This window comes from Vicia villosa, linkage group LG3 (assembly GCF_029867415.1).
Source record: "Vicia villosa cultivar HV-30 ecotype Madison, WI linkage group LG3, Vvil1.0, whole genome shotgun sequence".
Classification (NCBI taxonomy): Eukaryota; Viridiplantae; Streptophyta; class Magnoliopsida; order Fabales; family Fabaceae; genus Vicia; species Vicia villosa.
Window position 1 is genome coordinate 72,549,104 of NC_081182.1, and position 23,189 is coordinate 72,572,292.

The following is a 23,189-nucleotide window of genomic DNA, read 5'->3' on the forward strand; positions in this document are numbered from 1 at the left end:
CTTTTAATTAGTTATATGTATCATATTTATGATTAATAATACAATAAGATTTTTTGTTTTGTTTTTCAATTATAAATTTAATATAAATATTAGTAAAAAAAGTTATCAATGTATTTAAAAGTTTATAAAAAATATTTTATTGAAAAAATGGAAAGTGATTCTTACAAATATAGGCAAAACGAGTGATTATTGATTAAACTATAGAAAATGTTAATGAGGAAGTTTTGTTTTTTTTAAAACAGATGAGGAAGTTTTGTTAATTGAGGATTTTTTTGCTAATTTAAGAATTTTAACGTTCATCTAGTTGTCGCTTGTCAGCACAATAGAAAATAGTAAAACAAGTGTAGGGTTTCATTGCATTTAATAGCCACGTGTCACTATCATGCACTCTCATCATTGACTCTAGATTCATTCCCCAATCAAAAATCATCACTCAATTTTCCACACGCCACGTGTATCTTCGCATGGTAAATGCATTATCAAAGTGAAGACCACGAATATGAGGAAGACCGCACCGTACACAAATATTCCCCTTACTGTAGCTTCGATTGTGTAAAATCAGTCGCATTCATTAGTACAGTGTAGCTGAACATAACAGAAATTCATTATCAAATCCCTAAAATCAGAACGTTATAATCGAGTTCTTATGATTTCTCTCTCGTAGATCAAGGTCACACCCCCTTGTTCCAGATCCTTCACCGAGCTTCTAGTTTTTCTTCCGGTGAAAATCTCTCCGCATTTTTCGGTAAAATCGTCAAAACCATTTCTGCATTTCTGTTTTCTCAAGCTCAATATCATGGCTAATCATTTCCCCCTTTCTTTTTTGTTTATAATTGGGTTTTATATCAAGCTATGCATGTGAATTTCAATTATTTTTAGGTTTGACATAAGATTGTGTTATTTGTATTCCAGGTGCTATAATGTCTCACTCTTCTGAGGAGGATACTGATATCAGTGATTCTGAAATAGGTGAATACGAAGATAAATGTTACGAGGAACTAAAAAATGGAAGTCAGAGTGTGAAGACTTCGGACGAGAAATTCACCTGTCCATACTGTCCGAAGAAAAGAAAACGAGATTATTTATACAAGGAGCTTCTGCAACATGCTTCTGGGGTGGGTCAGAGTAGTTCATCAAAGCGAAAGCCAAGAGAAAAGGCTACTCATTTGGCTTTAGTGAAATATTTAGAAAAGGATCTTATGAATGTAGATGCTCCAACGGAACCAGTTGATGATGATAAAAGTGAAACTCGCATTGATTCTGATGAGCAGTTTGTATGGCCTTGGATGGGGATAGTAGTTAACATTCCAACTAGCAAAACTGAAGACGGGCGCAAGGTCGGGGCGAGTGGTTCCAAGATTAGAGATGAGTATAGAAGTAGGGGTTTCAATCCGGTACGAGTAAACCCTTTGTGGAATTACAAAGGTCACTCTGGAACTGCTCTTGTGGAGTTCAATAAAAACTGGCCTGGCTTAGATAATGCACTTGCATTTGAAAAAGCGTATGCGTTAGAACATCATGGGAAAAAGGATTGGTTTGTTAATACCGGGCCAAAGACAGGTCTTTATGGATGGGTTGCCCGAGCAGATGACTACAATGTGAATAACATTATTGGTGAACATTTGCGAAAGATGGCTGATGTTAAAACTATACCGGAGCTTATGGAAGAGGAGGCTCGGAGGCAAGATAGACTCGTCTCCAATTTGACCAACATTATTCAAGTGAAAGCCAAGCACTTATCTGAGATTGAAGCAAGATGCACCGAGACTACGGCGAAAATGAATTCTGCCATGACAGAAAAAGATTTACTCATTCAATCTTATAATGAAGGTAGATAGTATATGTTGTGGTTGTGGGTGTTTAGTTTTTCATGTTTCTGATTTGCGACTGGTGCTTTGGTTACACATATAACTGCCAGTGTGGTGGTGCCAAATATTGCTAGAATCATTGCAATGATTGCACCCTAAAATATGGCATAGTTTAATTGATTTCGAATGAATATTACTATGCTTGAACTTTATTTTACAATTTTAAGAATTGATTATTAATTCTAAATTTCGTGATCTTTGAATTTAGAGATGAAGAAAGTACAGGCAAGTGCTAAGGATCACTTCCAAAGGATTTTTAATGATCACGAAAAGCTTAAATCGCAACTGGAATCTCAGAAAAGTGAGCTTGAATTGCGGAGAATTGCTTTGGAAAAACGTGAAGCACATAATGAAAGTGAAAGAAAAAAGTTGGCAGAGGAGATTGAGGAGGTATAGTGTTTTTATTTTGCTCCATCCCCTATGATTGGGATTCATGAAAAATTTATATTGATGAAACAACTTTTTTTTGTGTACGATATAGATTACTATTCATATGATTTTTTTGACAAATGTTTGTCCACATGATTGATACTTAGATGTTTTAGTGCTTTCAATGAAGGATTTATCAACCAAGCTTAATCAATATCCACTTTGCTTATCATGTTTAAAATCATGGAATGATTGGTTGGGAGTTTATTTTCTGTTGAATCTTTGGATAGTTAATTCTGAAAATACAGGCATTATGATAAAACTGGTGTTTATTCGAGTAGTACCTCGTTGAAGATTGTGAATCCAGAACAAGTTTGTGTACGGATTGCAGGTGTATTTACTTTAAAAGGGAAAGTAGCTCATGATTGAATTCTTAATGGAACCTTATAATCTATGTATAGACTATTTGTGCACTTCGACTAAGTGTGTCTCTGATCTTAGTCTTGGTAGTGCTCCCTTGCTTGTTACTTTAAGTCCCTGGTGATGTGGGAGAAGATAGTAATAGTACCAATATTTAACAGTAATTGTTGACTCTAATTAAAATGGTAAACTCCAATGTGTGGTTATATTCTATGCTTTTAATGATATGAAATTATGTTCTTACCGTGTCTGCGAAGTCATTTAAATAATATTTTGCTTCAGAAGCTTGTAGAAGGCTTTGTTTAACTCTGCTGGCATTTATTGTTTATGCAGAATACAACGAAAAATAGCTCTCTTCAGATGGCTTCAATAGAGCAACTGAAAGCAGATCAAAATGTTTTGAAACTGGCTGAAGATCAAAAGGTCAGTACTGCCTTTCTATTAGTTTTGTTAATGATCAAAATTGTGCTTGTCAGGATCAGAGTAACGTAGTATTTATTTATGCTATTTGAATGTCTATTATACAGAAACAAAAAGAAGAACTCCATGCTAAAATCATTCAGCTTGAAAAACAACTGGATATGAAACAAAAGCTGGAATTGGAGATTCAGCAACTTAGAGGATCACTAAGTGTGTTGAAGCACATAGAAGACGATGACGATGAAGAAGTTTTGAAGAAGGTAGATGAACTGCAAAAGGGTTTAAGGGAGAAGGAACAGGCATCTGAAGACTTAGATGCATTGAACCAAACACTAATAATCAAGGAGCGTAAGAGTAACGATGAGCTGCAGGAGGCTCGAAAAGAATTGATTAATGTAAGAGTACTTTTTTTCCAGATACGTCTCTGCATTTTAGTTAATTGACTCATTATATTAATTTGGAAGATCATCTATGCAAAGGGGGGCAGGTTTCCAATTCTTTCATACTTTAATTACTTGGCAAATTGGCCTTTTTAAATGATTTTATTTGCTTGCATAAAGTGTTCTATGAAACACAGACGTGGTATATATATGTGGGTGTCTTTTCTATTTGGTCAACTCTATTATTAACTTTTATAGTCTAGACCAAGGTAACAAAAGTGACTTGAGTAAAATTATAATCTCATTGTATCATCTTACTGACTCATATTGGTCAAAATGCTTTGAATGGTCAATAATTTGATTATGCAGACGAGACCAAGTTGTCATTGTGCCAATATTCACTGCTTATTTGTTACATTACTTTTATAATGGACTTAATGTTTCAAAAACTCTTGCAATTTTTGAAGCTTTCCTATACATTTTACTGTTCAATATTGCTTGAAAGATTTAGTAATAATGTTGTTTTGTATCTTGTAGGCTATTAAAGAGATAGCAACTCGAGCCCAAATTGGTGTGAAGAGAATGGGGGAACTTGACACTGAGCCATTCCTTGAAGCTATGAAGCAAAGATATAATGAGGAGGAAGCTGAAGACAAAGCTACAGAACTGTGTTCATTGTGGGAAGAGTATCTAAAAGACCCAGATTGGCATCCGTTCAAAGTTGTCATGATTGACGGGAAAGAAAGAGTATGTTTCTGTTAAACATGGTTCTCTTTTTATATATTTATATTACCTCTTCATGAAGAGGGTGAATATTTGGCCTTTTGAACCTATAATTGTGTCACTTTTTCCGTCATCTAAGGGACTTACTGGTGTCGAGCCTTGTTTGGAAATGTCATAGGGGAAAGGATGAATAGACAACCTTGTAGTATGAATTCTTTGAGAATCGCATTTTCTCCTTGTTGCATTTTTACCCACCTTGTTCTTTTCTCTGTTTATATCGGCTCAAGGAAGTTTAATTTGTGAATAGGTTACAATGGCTTCAGGTTCCTTTTAATCTACAATTATCCTCTGCTGTTTCTGATTTGGTGAAACTTCTAACAATCACACTTGGTTATCTGGTTTCACGCATGTTTTGATTCAGGAATTTATTAAAGAAGATGATGAAAAACTGAATGGACTGAGAGAAGAAGTGGGTGAAAAGGCATATAATGCAGTGGTGGCAGCTTTAACAGAGATTAATGAATATAATCCTAGTGGGCGATATGTAACATCTGAATTATGGAACTACAAAACTGGAAAAAGAGCAACTTTGAAGGAAGGAGTACAATTTTTGTTGAACACATGGAAACGCAAGAAAGGAATGTTGTGAAGGTTTGTATAACTTAATTACTTCATATTCAGGTTACTGAAATTTTCTTAACTTGTGAAAAAAATAAGAAAAGAAATTGATGACCAATTGTTTTGTCTTACACCCTTTCCATATGAATACTGCTACTGTTTTAATAACAATTTCATGTTACAATGGCTTTATTGCAGAAAGGATGGTTGATGTTGATGGCGCAAATATAATAACTTATGCATGGCAGCTGGTTTGCACACATCCATATTTATAGAGCTGTGAACTTAAGGTTATCTATGTTTAAGTGATCTATGGATATGTTAAACTAGTTAGTTTCACTAGACAATTGGTAATTTTCAAGACTCAAACTGCTTTTGCTCTTAGAGTGACAGTCTTTGTATTATCTCTAGCTCTAGCGTGTACGACATGTATGACTATATATTATTAGCCTTTTAATTATCATGTTTCTTTCTTCTTCTTCTTCTCTTCGAATGAAGAAGTGAGGGTCTAAAAACAACCCACCAGATCAAAAAGCAGCAAGATGTTACTTTCTATGAGTAAGAGCATTTTGTTAAGATTTTAGTGTGTATGGGGATGCATAAGGCATCTTTTAGCTTTCTTGCCAAGGCATTGTTATACTGTTAAGACAAAAAATTGGTAGTGAATCTCTGAATTTGTCAAAATTGTTTAATTAGTGAATCTCTGAATTTGTCAAAATTGTTTAATTAGTGAATCTCTGAATTTGTCAAAATTGTTTTAGTGAATCTCTTGGTCTTTCAGTGCATGAAGCTTATGCGTCACCCCTGTCAAGTTCACTGCCAAACCCATTCTATTTGTCAGGCACTCTAATCTGTTTTAGTTCGGTTTGGATCAGTGGCCCCTATTTCAGGGATGTTGCTTTTGTTTTGTGTTTTGTTATTTCACATTTCATTTTTTGACGCCGTTATATTCAATTTATGTCAAAGATGTGTTCATGTAACTCCTAGAGAATGAGACTAACAAATATGGAGCTATTGTTAGTAGTCTCATTTTCTCTGCTATCGCAGGTTATCGTTATAACATTCAAGAATCCCAAGGATTAAATCTGTAAATTGGCCAGTTGTGTAAACATGAGGTTTCTTAGACAAAAATTCTTGCATCATAAAGAGTTGTGTTGAATGAGAGCGAGTAGACTGTTGATTAATATCTGATATGACAATCCATGAGTCTTTTCTGTTGGTTCATTATCTTTCTTTCTTTTTTTTTTTGACGAGCTGTTGGTTCATTATCACTTGTATACAACTTGCTATAATATTTGAAAAAAATGACAAAATGTATATTCTAGTGACCTTCAACACCTTTATGATGCACCCTTTTGATGACCGATGTCGACATCATATTTTATGTTATTCGAGTCAAATAAGTTGTAAACATGTTTCAATTTCTTGTTACAAATGATGATTCAAAGAATATGATTGAGAAATTAGATAGTGTCTACATAATTTATGTATTCTTGGCCTTCTTAAGAATTATGAGTTAGTTCGGAGCCATATCCTTTTCTGAGCTTGAGATTCCACCAACCTCACCAATTATGCTTTTTATTTTACACATCGTGGAGGAAGTTTTGGTCATGGAGATGCCCAAAAAAGTTGTAGTGGATACTGGAACTGTAAGGCTTTAAATGCTTCATCATCGACAAGAATAGCTCACGTTGTTAGTACTACCCTCTCATTTAGAACATGTTCATATCAATTTGTCTCACTTATAATAAAGAAAATCTGAACATAAACTCACATTATAGTTTGAGACAGATAAAAAACAAAATTAAGTGACATTGGTCAGGTCACTCCTCTTCCATCTTTATCTCTTGACTTTGTCCTTTTAGTTTTCAATTGTCTATTCAATCTAACTGAATATTTTTTTTAAAGCACTCCTATGCCTTTTTAGAGATTCTTGGGCAAAAACTTTTAAATACCCTTACAATTCAAATATGCATTTTTGAATTCACCACATCACCTTTTTAGAGGATTTTTGGATATGCATATTTGAAACAATTTTTTTTTTCAAAATTAGGGGATTTCGCATATGCATCTCCGAATCAACCCTATAATTTAAGTTAAGGGGGGGTTTTAGAAATGCATATTTGAACCTGGTTTAAGTATATATTTAACTCAGACAGAACCCGTCATACTTCATTTTCATTCAACTCTTTCTATTCCATTCACAAAATCTCTGAATCCTTCATTTTGAGCTAGTTATTAAAGCAAGTTTTGCGATACTTCGATGAAGTAAATGTTACCGAAGCAAGTGTTTCCTCTACTCATTTCAACAAGTTTTCGAAAGTTTCGAGTTTGAGTAAGTTTCTCCGAATCGTTTGTTGTACATTGTATGTATGTAATAAGTAGTTTATTATAATTTAAAATTATTAGATAGAAGTTTAATTGAAAAATTAGTGGGATACCTGTACGTTCGTGCAGGTACTGGTGTGGTACCCTGTAATGACACCATTTTTAATGGTTATTGAAAAAAATTAATTGAATGCATAATTAATGAAAAAATATTTTGATCAGTAACTTCATGTTTCTGATAATATCCAATATTTTGTTCAATAACTTCATATTTCCGTTAATATTTAATATTTTGATCAGTATCTTCACGTTCCCGTTAATATTTAATATTTTGACCGGTAACTTCATGTTCCCGTTATTATATTTTAGAACTCAAGAATACTTTGCATTCTTTCAACAAATTTTTATTACCAATACACTTTGTGTAATGTGTTCAATACAGTTACAATCACATATAAGGTATTTAACCTGTACAACGCTATTGGTCAAAAGCTAACAGAATCTACCAATGACTAATTGCCTAATAACAGTCTAAGTATGCCTATCAAGTAGCAACATCTAGCATACACATATGATATAGTGAAAATGTAAATATATCAAATATACACCTAATACCCCCCACAAGCTCAAGGTGGTGAATGTAGCACAACTTTGAGCTTGTTTCTTAAATCCTGGAAGGTAATGCTTTGCAAGGGCTTGGTCATAATGTCTGCAAGCGGAGCTGAAACTGGTACATGCTGTATCTTGAGCTTGCTAGCCATTACTCTCTCTCTCTCTCTCTCTCTCTCTCTCTCTCTCTCTCTCTGTAACAAAGTGGATATTCAATTATATATCCTTTGTTCTAGCATGTAAGATTGGATTATGTGAAAATAGAACAACACTGAGATTATCACAAAGTAGTATAGGTGAGAAATATTTGATTTTTCAGTTCAGTAAGTAAGGATTCAAGCCAGAGTACCTCTAAAGTAGCATGTGCCAAAGTCCTATATTCTGCTTATGCACTAGACTTAGCAACAAGTGTCTGCTTCTTTGAGCTCCATGAAATCAAATTAGGACCAATGAAGATATAGGTTCCTAAAGTTGATCTTCTATCATCTAGGTCATTAGCCCAATCAGAATCGGTGTAGGCTCTGAGAGACAAAGGTTGACTTGGAGTTGCTGGAGATAAAAGCAAACCCATTGTAGCAGAGCCACTTAGATAGTGCTAGATCCTTTTTACCATGCTCCAATGACTTTGCAAAGGAGTAACCATGAATTGACATACCTTGTTAACACAATAAGCTATATATGTTCTGGTAAGTGTAATATATTATAAAGCTCCCACAACATATCTGTAAATGTGAGGCTCTTCCAAGAAGTCAGTACCAAACTTACTTGGTTTGCAATGATTTCATTTGTAGTTTCCGTATTTACTCTGGAGAGCAGATCATTGATGTATTTTGTTTGTGTTAGCACAAGAGAGCCATTGCTTTAATAATGACTTCCAGACCTAGAAAATATTCAGGCTTGCCAAGCTTCTTTAAAGAAAACTGATCATGAAGTTGGTTGATCAACTTGTGAATCAAATGTATAGATGACCTTGTAACCAGAATGTCATCAACATACACCAGAACATAAAGGGTAACACCTTGATGATTGTATATGAACAATGAATGATCACACCTGCTTGCAATAAAACCAAAATAAAAGAGTGTTTAATGTAGTTTTTCATACCAGGACATAGGTGCCTGCTTTAGCCCATACAAAGCTTTATTCAGTTTACAAACCAGAGCTTTATTTTCATTTTCAAAGCCAGGTGGTTGTTGCATATGTAGAACTCCATTGAGGAAGGCATTATTTATGTCTATTTGTTGCACATCCCAACTGTAGGTTAGGGCTAAGTTGAGGATAACTTTGATTGTGGCTGGTTTCACAACTGGACTGAATGTTTCATGGAAATCAAGGCCATATTTTTGGTTAAAACCTTTTGCCACAAGTTTGGATTTGTGTTTGTTGACAGTACCATCAGAATTTTCTTTTAGTTTAAATACTCATCTGCAGCCTATAACTTTCCTATGGGAGGGTAAAGAAGTGAGGGTCCAGATGTTTTTGGATAGAAGAACATTATACTCTTATTGCATAGCTTCAAACCATTTTGGTTTAGCTAAGGCTTGTTTGAGATTAGTTGGTTCTCACACAGCTACAAATGTTTTGGGCTTGAGATTTCCTGTTTTCCCTATTAATCATAGAGTGTTTGTTAGTAACTAAGGTGGAAGTAGAAGGATTATTTTAAGTTGAGGGGTTTGAAGAAATATTAGACTCATGGTTAGTGTTGTTATGCTGCAGAAGTATGGTATTAGTAGAGGAAGGACTTGAATCATTTTGTGATGGTTGAGTATGAAAGGATGGACTTAGAGAACCCTCATTATCTATACTTAAGGTGTTGTTTTGAGTGGGAGAACTATGTTGGTCATGGGAAGAAACCAAGGTCTGTTCAATGGGGACATACTAGTTATGTTACAGACTTAGAGAGGGAATGGCCATAATGATGTTGACAGGTCCATCAGAGTGTAGATTAACTCAAGCAGTTTGATTGCCACTAGTTAATATGTTGTCACACTCAGTTGTCCTAGTATTGTACTTTACGGAGAGAGGGATGGACTTAGAGAGAGATGAGATACAAGCCTGATTTTTGTCAGATAGAATAATTGAATAGGGAAAGACTTTTTCATTGAAACTGACATCTTTTGAAATGTACAACCTACCCTCTTTGCTAAGACACTTATACCCTTTATGTTGGGGGAAATACCAAGGCACGCATTCGTAGCTTCTCATTTGCAGATTGTTTTTGTTGTAGGGTCTTAAGTGTGGAAAACAAGAGCAGCCAAAAACTCTAAGGGTTGAGTAGTCAGGCACCTTCTTAAAAAGGGCATGAAAGGGGGATATGGAATTAGGAAGTGTGGTGGTAGGAAGCCTGCTAATAAGGTGGACAGATGCAGTAAAGATCCCAGTACTTAATAGGCATTTTTGCATGAGCAAGTAAGGTTATGCCCATTTAAACTATGTTCCTATGTTTCCTCTCAACAGTGCCATTTTGGTGTGAAGTATGTGGGCAAGTTAACCTATGGATAATGCCTAAATCATTAAGGTATTAGGTAAAGGGTCTGTACTCACCTCCAAAAGCAAATTGAATGACATTAATATCTATGTGAAGCTGTGTCTTAACATAAGCCAAAAAATGTTTAAAGATACCTAAGGCATCCGATTTTTGTCTAAGGAAGTACACCCAAGTGTATTTGGTGTACACATCTACAAAGGCTATATAGTAGGAGAAGCCTTGACTGGATGGATTTGGGGAAGGTCCCCACAAGTCAATATGGATTAGTTCAAAAGGACTAGAATACACAGTAGATGTTAGAGGAGCATGCAACCTATGAGATTTGCCTATGCAACAAGAATTACAAAATTCAATACTATCTTTATTTCTCTAGAAAACATTACAGAGTTTAAGTACAGATTTAACAACAAGATAATTAGCATGGCCAAGCCTAGTATGCCAAAGAGAAAATTTATTAGACAAGGAATCTAGGTTGTCTGTGACTTGAGTAGTGGCAGACACACAAGCTGAGTTGACAATAGGTTGCAGGGATGACTCCAAATTGAGGTTGGGAAAACAATACAATCCACCAGCATCAAGGGAACCTTCTAAGAGAACCTCGTTAGATGCTTAAGATTTGACAAAACATCTATTAGAATGGAATTCAAAGAAGACATTATTGTCTTTAGAAAATTTAGAAACAAATAATAGATTACGTGTAATAGTAGGAACATGAAGCCAATTGTTTAGAGATAAAAAAAGGATATGGTTCATTCTTAGCTCTAAATTGTGCTATCCCTATGGATTTAATCTTAATTCCTTGGCCATTTCCAACAAGGACCTCATTTGAGCCATAATAGGCTTGTGTGTGCTAAGAGTTTAAACTATTTGAAGTAATATGATAGGAAGCACCTGAATCTACGAACCACACTTGTGATTAAGGATTTGACAGGATGTTGAACTCCTCCTGATGTGCTAGAAATGCATATGATTATGTGGAACTATAGGCTTTGTTATTTTGATCATCCTTTGTTTGTGTGGACTCCAGATTTGTTTTAGATGCAGTAGGATCTAAGTTCTCATCATACATGTGCCAACAATCAATCACAGAGTGGCCATACTTACCACACAGTTGGCAGGTTGGTCTATTCCCCGGAGTGTACGAGCCACGAGCTCTGCCACGGCCACGGCCCCTGGAGTTGTAGCCTCGTCCCCTTGATTGTTGAAAGCCACCTCTGGTGGACTTGACATTTGTAGTCTCCTTAGTGTGTGAAAGATTGGTTATGGCAGTGTTAAGAGAGAGTTCTTGACGATACTTGTCAATTTGGGCTTGCTGAACATATAAAAGAGCTTCAATATCATAAATGGAGGATAGTTCATATTTGCCATAGGTCATCATGACAAAGGGATTGTATTCCTCTAGAAGACCCTGCAGAATTGCATCGATTTGATCTCTTTGAGATATGGGATCCCCAATCGCTAAAAGAGCATCTACAATCGCACGAATATGGAGAACATATTCAGAGATCGAAAGATTCGCTTTCTTCATGGTTTTCAACTCATATCGAAGTTGATGAACCCTAGCTTTCATAATTTCATTGAAATGCTTGTGAATCTGATACCAGATTTGATACGAATGCTTGCAAGATAGAACACGAGGGAGCACCGATTCAGATATTGTTGAGAGGAGCCATGAGAAGAGCGCTTGATTTTGCATGATCTAGGTTTCATATGCATTTGAAACTTTGTCTGCAAGTTGATCTTCATCGGAGTTGAAAATTGGGGGAATCTGAGGGTTAGTAACGAACTTATGAAGCTTATGAGATATGATGATTCCTTCAACCTATTGATTCCATAGGAGAAAATTGTTTTTCTGAAGCTTGATTGAGAGTTTCAGTCCAAAGATGTTGCCGCCATTGGAGAAGGTTGAACCTTGAAGGTCTTGACTATCATTCATCATGGTGGGAGAGGTGCGAAAAGAAGAATGAAATCTTGAATCGGAGCTTCTATGAAGCTCAGAACACAATCAAGAACGATGATGATGAGAAAGAACGTGGTAGAGAAAGAGCGATTTGATCGAACGTGACAGACACCATCTTAGAACTCAAGAATGCTCTGCATTCTTTCAACAAATTTCATCACCAATACACTTTGTGTAATATGTTCAATACAGTTACAATCATAGATAAGGTATTTAACCTGTACAACACTATTGGTCAAAAGCTAACAGAATCTACCAATGATTAACTGCCTAATAACAGTCTAAACCAGCCTATCAAGTAGCAACAGCTGGCATACACATATGATATAGTGAAAATGTAAATATATCAAATATACACCTAATATTATTCAATATTTTGATTAGTAACTTCGTACTCCCATTAATATTCAATATTTTGATCAGTAATTTCATGTTCTCGTTAATATTCAATAATTTGATCAACAACTTCATGCTCCCGTTAATATTCAATATTTTGATCAATGACTTCATGTTCCCGTTATAATTTCTATTATTTAATATTTGTATCAATAGTAAAGTTATAATCGTTTATAAAAACATTTCGATCATAATACATTTATTTACCTATATAAAAATATTTGGATGACTAACTTCAAAGAAAAAAAGTGAGGATAAATTTTGAAACGCGTAGAGTTCAAATGAAAAAGGAAATATTATTAGTTATTTTAAAATAATAGCCACTAATGAGTATTTAAATTTGTAATAGGATACCAATTTCCACTTCTTTAAGTGCTAACAAAATAAAAGCGTGTAGTACCCATCAGGCCCTTGTAGAAATCAATAACTATGAGAGAAGGCCCTCATCTGAACATGGAGCAAAGACAGAGCTTGATTAGTCCCATCAGTGAACTAGAGGTTGAAAATGCCTTGAAAGGTATAGGAGATCTCAAAGCACCTGGTATTGATGGGTTTGGGGCAAAGTTTTTTAAGGCTAGCTGGAAGGTTATTAAGCATGATGTGATGAAGGCTATTAGAGAATTCTTTGATTATGGGAAGATGTATAGGGCTGTTAATTGTACAGTTGTCACATTGATTCCCAAGAATAATGAGGCTAGGACAATTAAAGATTTTAGACCCATAGTAGGGTGCACCACCCTGTACAAGATTATTTCAAGAATTCTGACTGGCAGACTAGCAAAGGTCATTGGTAGTGTTATAAATCATAGCCAAGCAGCATTTGTTCCTGGACAATTAATTCAGAACCACATTCTCCTCACTTATGAACTTTTGAAAGGATATTCTAGGAAGGGAGGACCCCCCAGATGCATGATGCAATTAGACTTACAAAAAGCCTATGATATGGTTGATTGGGGAGCTTTGGAAACCATCATGAAAGAGTTAGGTCTACCTCATCAATTTGTATATTGGGTTATGCTTACAGTGAAGACAGTCTCATACAGATTTAATGTGAATGGAGCTTATACCAGTAGTATGCCAGCAATGAGAGGGATTAGACAAGGAGATCCATTATCTCCTATGCTCTTTGTAATTATGATGGAATACTTGAATAGGCTTCTCCATAAAATGCAAGCTAATTCTGATTTCAAGTATCACTATAGGTGCAAAGAATTGAAGATTACTCATGTGGCATTTGCAGATGATGTGCTCTTATTTTCCAGGGCTGATCCTCATTCAGTTAGCCTTATGTTAAAAGTTTTACAAGACTTCTCCCATTCCACAGGGCTAGTGGTTAACCCTAGAAAATGCAGGGTGTTTTTTGGAGGGACTTCCAGTGATGTTAAGACTCAGCTGAGGGAGTTGACAACATTTTAGGAGGGTGTTCTCCCTTTCAAATACCTGGGTATACCAATGACAAGTAGGAGACTTGAGATTCACCATTATATGCCCCTTGTTGAAAAAATCACTGCAAGAATTACTCATTGGAGCAGCAGGTTATTGAGCTATGCTGGGAAAGTTCAATTGGTGAAGAGTGTGTGTTTTGCAACAGCTAACTACTGGCTCCAATGTCTACCTTTGCGCAAACATATTATTCATCTCATTGATGTTGTGTGTCGATCTTTTATTTGGACAGGTAGTGCAAGCATCTCAAGGAAGAGTCCTGTTGCTTGGAAAAGTGTCTGCAAACCAAGAAAACATGGAGGACTGAATATCATTGATTTGCAGGTATGGAATAATGTCACTATGATGAAACTGCTCTGGAATATCCATAAGAAGAAGGACAACATGTGGGTCAAGTGGATCAGTTGTTATTATCTAAAGGGGCAAGAGATTATGCAGGTGGAGGATAGCACTCAATACTCATGGATCTTTAAGGCAATTTTGAGGCAAAGAGAAGAAGCTGGTGGTATGCAGAACTGGACTGCCATGGATTATTTTAAAACTGCTAAGGTTTACAAGATGATACATGCAGGTGATACACAGGTGCATTGGTATAGATTATTCTGTGGGAACAGTGTGAGGCCTCGAGCCCTCATCACTCTTTGGCAAGCATGTCATGAGAAGCTTGCTACTAGGAGTAGGCTCTATAGATTTGGTATGGTGGGTTTCAATACTTGTAGCTTTTGTATGCAGGAGGAAACACAAGATCATCTACTGTTTGATTGCATTAAAACCAGGGACATGTGGAAGCAAGTTCTTGTGTGGAGCGGGTTCAACCATGATCCCAAGAGATGGGCTGAAGAGCTACCATGGGTTATTAGTATATGTAAAGGCAAGTCTGCTAGATCCAGCCTACTGAAATTGGCTTTTGCTGAGACAGTTTATGGAGTATGGACTTTTAGAAACGCTGTTAGCTTTGGGAATGTGGTAGATGAAAATAGAATTGCTTTGAACATTATTGATATGTTGGTTTATAGGGGATGGACCAAAGATAAGCTTAGGCCATACTTGGCTCTCTTGATGCTATAGTATTCATTGATTAGCTGGACCATGTTGGTCGCTTTGTGTAAACAGTTTTTTTGAATTAATATATTTGTAATTTGATTAAAAAAAATATAAAAGCGTGTAAAATATTTAATTTGGCACAATAAAAATTGAGTTGTAGTGAATACAAAGCTAAAAGCAAGTGTTATGATGTTTAGTAAAAAACTTGTATCGATGGTAATGTTGCTAGTTGCTGCAGTGCTTTGTAAATTATAGTTAGGATAAAGCAAATGTCAAATCATGGCACAATAATTATTAAACTATTGGATTATATCTATACTCAAGAGGAATTAGAGTATTATTTTTTTAACATAACATTGGTCAAATGAAATTTATGGCAAGAGACTTAATACCCAATAAGAACTCAACGAAATTGTTATCATCTATGAGCATGTTTACAAATTTTGAAAACTTTAAATTATATAAATTATAATTAGTGACACACATTATTCCTGAAAAATTATTTTCAACCCGTAAAATTATTATTAATTAATTGTTATTATAATAGAATATTTTAAATTATTGTATCCTAAATAAAAAACGGTTCTAAATTAGTTAGTTTTTAAAAAAGATTTTAAAGATGTTAAATGAAAGAGTGAAGATCCATTTTGGTCCCTCACAAATATTACACGAGTCAAATTAGTCCCTCATAAAAAAATTTGACCAAACTTAATCTCTTACAAATTTTAACTGGATCATATTAGTCCTTCTGCTAATATTTTTCTCAAATCGGTTTTTTCCTACCTCTAAACCGGTTCTTTTCATACTTTTAAACCGTGACTGAACTCACACGTTGGATTTTTCTTATTTTTTATTTTTTAAATACTAAATTAATTTTTATTTTTAATTTCATTTTTAAACAGTTATTAATGAATAATATCAAAAAAGTCAAAATTATTTCTTATAAAGTAATTTTTAAATAAATAATTTTCATGATTTCTACTAATATTAACAAATTTTATACATAAATTTTTATCTATGAGGTCTCAAATCCAAGTCTCTTCAAGTTAAATGATTTTCACTTTACAACTAGACAAATCAACTTCTATCGTTAATAAAGTGACTATCATTTACAACTAGAAAAATCAATTTCTATTGTTAGTAAAATGACTATTATTTACAACAAGACAAATCAATTTCTATTGTTAGTAAAGTGACTATCATTTACAACTAGATAAATCAATTTCTATTGTTAATAAAGTGATTATCATTTACAACTAGACAAATTAATTTCTACGGTTAGTAAAGTGTCTATCAATAACAACCAGACAAATCACTTTCTATTGTTAGTAAAGTGACTATCATTTACAAATAGACAAATCAATTTCTATTTTATTAAATTGACTGTCATTTAATCTGAAGAGATTTAGGTTCGAGACCATATTGATACAAATTTTATATTTTTTATTTTAAATTTAGAATTGTTTAAGATTAACCACATGGGCCTGAGTTCAACTCCTTATAAGAAACAATTTTTGCTTTTTATATTATTAATTTATAATTGTTTAAAAATGAAATTAAAAATAAAAATTTAAAAAATAAAAATAAAATAAAATCCAACGTGGCAATCCAGTCACGGTTTAAAACTAGAAAAAAACCGGTTTGAAAAAAATATTAACAGAAGGACTTATATGATCCGTTTAAATTTTATAAGGGATTAAATTGAGTCTATTTTATTGTGAAGGATTAATTTGACCCGTGTAATATTTGTGAGGGACCAAAATGAGTCTTCACTCTAAATGAAATTAACCATAATTTTTAGTGATCATAATAGAATTTGATTTTGATTGAAAATTAAGAGTTTTATGAGAATAAGTGAATTAATTTAATTAATTTTGAATTCTATAAATAAGAATGTTAATTGATTTATGTTACATAAATAAAATGTAATAACAAAATTACCATTAATAAATATGATATGGAAGAAAAAAAAGCCAAAAAAATTTATAAAAAAATTAAAATACAAATAAGTGTAAAGCAATGAATCATATTTCACACGAATGCCATTTTTTTAATAAGCAATTTGTACCTAGCGGGTTTCGAACTTGAGCCCTTGAGAAAAGCACACTCTCAGAACCCAAGCGTTTCACCGCTAGATCACACACGCACACTTTTTCCCATGCCATTAACTCTGCACATGCAATATTAAATACTAAAGAACATCTTCACACTTTATAGGGAAGTAATTTTTCATTGGTTGCAATATATTACATTCTGATATATTATCCTTATCCTTATCTTCTTGTAATCTCATCTTTCTATGGTCAATTAGACACTCGTTGATATTAATCTGCATTTATCCTTGAGCTGCTTCTCACAGAGTAAGACAATTTTCATCTCTCATTTTTTCACAAATTCTCTTCCTTTTCATTCTCTCACCAGCATCTATAAATATTATATTTAATTATTAACTCCTATTTTTTCTCTCATTAAATTGTGATTTGTCTAAAAATTGTTAAGGAAACAAATTTAGATCTAAAATATTGATAATTAATTACTTGTAAAAATAAAAAGAATTCTTAGTTTATGAAACTCAACACATAATAACAATGTTTATACAGAAATAGCTTTAGGTTAAAATAGATAAATCAATTTAGTATTTTTCTTCTTTATAGAAATATTTTTTATTTAAAAATCATATAAAAAATAATTTTTTTATTACTATTACTTTGAATATGAAAAATATTATTAAAAATTAGTGTTTAATTTTATAATAATGATCATTAAGTATCATTTGATTTTGTAAAATGGAAAAATATGTAAAATTGATTCCAAATCTACATATACATATAAAACTATTATTAGAAACGTGGGGGAAACTATTTCTTGTTTTTCCTGCTGTACAACTCATCCATAATAACTACACCGCTACTTTTTCTAGAAGACCCGCGTGAATTGAATTTAAAGTTTCAAAATCTCTTCTTCCAAACTCTTGGGCCCCTCACCCCTCCCCTTCTTAAACCTTGCTCATAAACTTTAACCTCCAAAAATTTAATATAGTAAAAAATACAAACTATAAAAATAGCTAAAAAAATACATAACTATAAATAACTAATATCACATTAAATATGTCCTTCAATATAAAGAAATAGAAACTTAAAAAAAAAACTAATATCACATAAAAAAAATTATGAAACTTAAACAAATAAAAATTTAAGGCATAAACATTTAATTTGATAAATCTTTTGGAGGAAATAGAATACAAATATTTAGAAGGTATCTTATAAAATTTATTTTCAGCATAAAATATGTTCTCAACAATAATGAAATAAATGTTGCACAAACTGTTTCAGAAAAAATCAGTAAAAAATATTACTGAAATGGAACAAAAGGCTTAAAGATTTTATTTTTACATGATTTGATGAAACAAAGACCATAAAAACTCAACATAATATTCATAAAAACTTAAAAAGAAACAAAAATAAAAATCAGACATGCAGAAAATAAAATTCACCTTAATATCTATATTTCTTTATTTCCTTTCACCTTAAGATGGATAGATATGAAGATAAAATAGGTAGATCTGAAGGTAAAAAAACCTAGTCTCTTGTGAAAGATCTGCAAAAATCAAAACAAATATGATCAAAAAAAATTATATAAAATTAGATAGAAGAGAACATATAATAATAGGAGAAAGTGAGAAAAAGATGAGGTGAGAAGAGAAGATCAGAGAGAAAGCTTCACAATCTGGTCTTCGTATAGATCTACAACCCTGAAAAAACAACAAACATAAAGGAAAAATAAAAATAAATCACAAAATATAAAACATAGATGAAGATAAAAAGATGAGAGGCGATGAGGTCTTAAAGCCAGATTCAGTCTTTGTATAAATCTAATGCCTGAGAAAACAAAAAAAAAATAAACAAAAAGGAAAAAGATAAAGAAATTTGAAAGGTGCAAAACATTGATGAATAAAAATAGATGAGATAAAAGGAAGAAGAAGTAATAGAGAGGGGTGATATGACAGAGACAACAAGCAAAGTGAGAAAGGAGAGAAAGAAAACTTGTTGGGGAAATTTTGAGTGAGAGAGAGAGCGTGAGGAAAAACGAAAAAGAGAGAGAAGAAGTTGGAAATGAGTAGAAAAATTGAAATAGGCGTATATAAAATGATCGCCATAATATAATAATAATAAAATCAAACTAAAAAGTGAGAAAAAACAATAAATAAGCGAAATTGAGTAGGTGTTGGCAAAAGGGCAAGGGGAAATAATGTCTTTTCCAGGTACATTTGTTTTCTTATATTATAGATGTGTCTATTTGGATCATTATTTAATGTTTTTTAGGGGCATTTATGGCAAGAACACGCACCTATACATAAATGGATGTTCACAGGGGTGTTCAGATGTGCATATTTGAATCCCCTGTGAGGAATTTTTGGATATGCCTTTGAGTGTTAATTATATCCACCTATTTTTGTTAGGATTATGGCTAATACCCTAAATTGAGACTTGGCAGGTCAAGCCAAGCAGCATCCGCTCGGCGTGTGAGAGCTGAGCAGTCTAGAAGGGTCCCGAGGAGTCGTCTGACTGTTGTGTCATCATCTCAGGCTAATGAGTAGGAACCCGAGGAGGAACACTTTCAAGCACAGACTGCTCCTGACACGCATGTTGCTCCTGATACACAAGTTGCACGACTACGTGCAACAATGACGCAGGCTTCTGAGAGGTCTATCCAAGAGTACCCAAGAGTGCCTTATGGCACCTCCCTTTTGATATATTACGACATCCATGTCACTCCACATGTTTAGGAAGGAGATGTATTTTTGTTTACACATTAATATTAACGATTAACATTGATATTAATTTTTATTTTTAATAACTAACATTGATATTAATTTTTATTTTTACAGGAAAGGTAAGTTATAAAGTCCATGAACCACACGCAAAAAATATTTGATCTTGTTTAGCCCCGGGAGGATTGGTTCAAGGAGGCCATCCTTGGCTCCAGACTTGTCGGACTATGTTGTTCCGGTTAGGGGGCTATCATCCACGATATACAGGGGGGCATTTTGCGAGAGATAGTGAAATTCTCTGGTACAAGCATAACACATGCTAACACAACTGTCTTACATGATGTCAAGACATATGTTACAACATCTAGAAACAAACCAGTTTCATCATACTGAATTTAATACTGAAACATAAAATTGCATAATGATAAATAACACATAGAGATGTTAACCTAGTTCAATGCAAACAACACCTAATCTAGAGGTCACCAAGTCAGGAAGGAAGTTCACTATCAATAGTATTAGTTCAAAGCTAAACAATCTCAATTTACAACTTCTCGCCTAATCACTACCTAACGTTACTTATGCCTAGACGTCGATATCTAGACCTGGGAAGTCGACATCCCACAACCTAAATCACAGCAGTGATATCTAACAGTCTCAATTCCAGTGACTGTATCAAAAACAAACCAATTTAAAATATCACACTTCTAATACAAGAAATCAACTTTTTTGATTAAAATCTTTAAGAGTGAGAATAAATAACTCAACTCATTACCTAAGGGCTTCTGAGTGGAAATAAACATCCTGAAAAATAGTTAAGCAACATACAGTCTGCCACATAGTGTCAAAAGATACGTGGGAGACTTGAAACACAAGAGACTCTCAAAACCTAAGCTTTCCAACCTTCCCCTAATTTTACAATTGTGAAAATTTAGTTAGGTTAGGTCTAGGGATCTCTTTAAATAGTCTTTAACAATCCATGGGCTTCGATACACTTTACTTGATCCACGAGCTGAGAGTTACAACAAATCCTCAGAGAAGTCTTTTTGAATATTGAAAATAAATATTGTTTCAATCTTCTAATTTTAGAAACTTTAATTCTGGTGAAAATTTGATTCCTTTATTCTAGATTAAATATTCTTGACCTGCGTAAATCACTGAAATATATTCAAAGAAAACATCACAGAATAAATTTAAAACAAATCAAATATGTCAAGATTCCAAACTGCCTGCGCAGATCTTCTGATACCGGGTGTCACGACATCAGACATGACATCTGGTTTTTTCTGTAAGCTCACACTCAGTTGTAACAAGAGATCAAGATGTTATAACATATTTCTTAACATCCTTCAAGCATTGTATTTTAGCAAAATTGTATCAACTCCAAAAAGAAGGAGCTAACATACGGCACAAGGAAACCTCATCTTTCCACTTTCCTGCCGGGGAGATGACGATCACATTAGATGACGCCGTATGCCTTCTACACCTTCCTATTATAGGGAGGTTTCTTAACCACTATCAGATCAGTCGTAACGATACAATTGAATGGATGGTCAAATGTCGGGGAGCTTAACTAGAAGACGCTTATGGCCAGTGTGCCTCAACTAATGCAGCTCATGCCAAGTTCTCCTTCCCGGAGACACTATTTGAAGAGCACCTGAATGCGGTAGAAGCATCCGCGAGCGAGGATAATGATTTTTAAGTACAGTACCGCCGTGCTTGTGCTTTACAGTGTTACTTTATGTTCTTGATTGACACGTCCATTTTTATGGACAAAAGTGCAACCTACTTGGATGTTGTATACCTATAATAATTCTTTGATTTGGATTCAGTTTGCGAGTGGAACTGGGGGCCGACTGTTTAATATAGCTACACCAAAAGCTGAACGAAGCTTCTAACTAGAGGACAAGGAAGTTGACGGGCTCTTGTACACTATTGACTATACTTTTCATTCAAACTATTAATTTTAATTTAGTTTCAATATTTTGTTCTTACATAGCTCTTATTCGTTTTTTATGGATGGATCATTTCCCACTTCTACCATATTTACGAGTTCTACATTGATGAGGAGTATCGTGAAGAGTTACTGCGGGCTGCCATGTATCTCTTGCAGAAAGGGAATAATGTTGTGTCGTCGTTTCAGGTGTATCTTTACCGGACTGTTCACGATGACATCAACTGAATGCCTTACGAGGATCACAAGGAAATGGTCCATTTCGACCATATCTCATTATACTGAGAGTGGCTGGCAGTGGAAGTAATATTATGGCTAGGTATCTTCCTGAGTGATGCATGCGACAATTTGGTTATGTGTAGACCATCCCCAAATCTACCTTTCAGGTGGCTCCTGACAATATTGTCTGTCGCGATCTCGACGACATCTTTCAGGATTGGAGCATCATATGGTGCTAAAGAAATATTAGATAATGTCATCACCGAGTAGTTGACATTGTGCGGAAGGATACATGACATGGTTCTACAAAGTGTCACACCCTATTATGACACCAGACACGCCTAGTCGTCCACCTAGGCCAGCTTATAAGGAGATCTTGGAGAACCAGCAAGCCCATGATGATCATGTCTCTGATGTCTTTCCAATTTGTCAGTGTATACAATTGCTTGAGTAAGAAGCTTTGGACTTAAGTGTAATTGAGAGAGACAGTCCTGAAGCGGTGACCATCGTAGAAAGGATGATTAAGGAGACATTGAGTGTTGTAGGATACAGAAGGAAGATGAGGGGTCATTGGGTTAGGCTAAGACATGCGCAGTAGGCTATGCCTTTCCTTTTTTAGTTGTTGATGAATTAATATTACATTACGTACTTTCTGAACAACATTTGTATTATGTTTTGCTATATCAGAATAATATTACCTATCTTCGCTGTGTTTGTTTTATTGTTTTTCGTTTGCGTGTTTATTAACGGTTTAACCAAATTACTGATCAAACTAATATTGATTCTTTAAAAAAAAAGTCAAAAACAATAATGTTTCTGCCAACTATTCTTTCCAGCCAAACGTCTCTGGGTGTTTTCGGATACGCGTATCCGAACTAATTTTTCTAAACTTCTTTGTGGTTCGTTCGAAGATGCATCTCTAAAGGACAATTTATGATTTTCATAGGTGTTTTTCACCCCATAAAAATGTATTAAAAATTCCAATTTAATTTATGGTAGTCATTTTAACTTGAAGTCTAAATTGACACATAATTTTCACTCCTGATTCGATTGTTATAATTGGTGCATGTTATGAGTCATATGGATTTTATTACATTCACACTTCACCTACAATTGTTTTCACTTCTACTACAAAATTTTCAAATTTTTTCAATGATGATTAGGTCACCAAAGTCTAAA

The 23,189-nt window shown here is 34.1% G+C and overlaps 1 protein-coding gene across 1 annotated transcript; it reads left to right on the plus strand.

Moving 5' to 3' along the window:
• The first annotated feature begins 559 nt into the window (after window positions 1-559).
• LOC131661859 (protein INVOLVED IN DE NOVO 2-like) lies at window positions 560-5,277 on the plus strand. The gene is made up of 8 exons (XM_058931499.1): window positions 560-745; window positions 913-1,830; window positions 2,077-2,258; window positions 2,991-3,080; window positions 3,185-3,472; window positions 3,995-4,204; window positions 4,602-4,831; window positions 4,997-5,277. The coding sequence occupies exons 2-7, from the start codon at window positions 921-923 to the stop codon at window positions 4,827-4,829; spliced, it is 1,908 nt and encodes a 635-aa protein (XP_058787482.1). The 5' UTR covers window positions 560-745; window positions 913-920; the 3' UTR covers window positions 4,830-4,831; window positions 4,997-5,277.
• The last annotated feature ends 17,912 nt before the right edge of the window (window positions 5,278-23,189 follow it).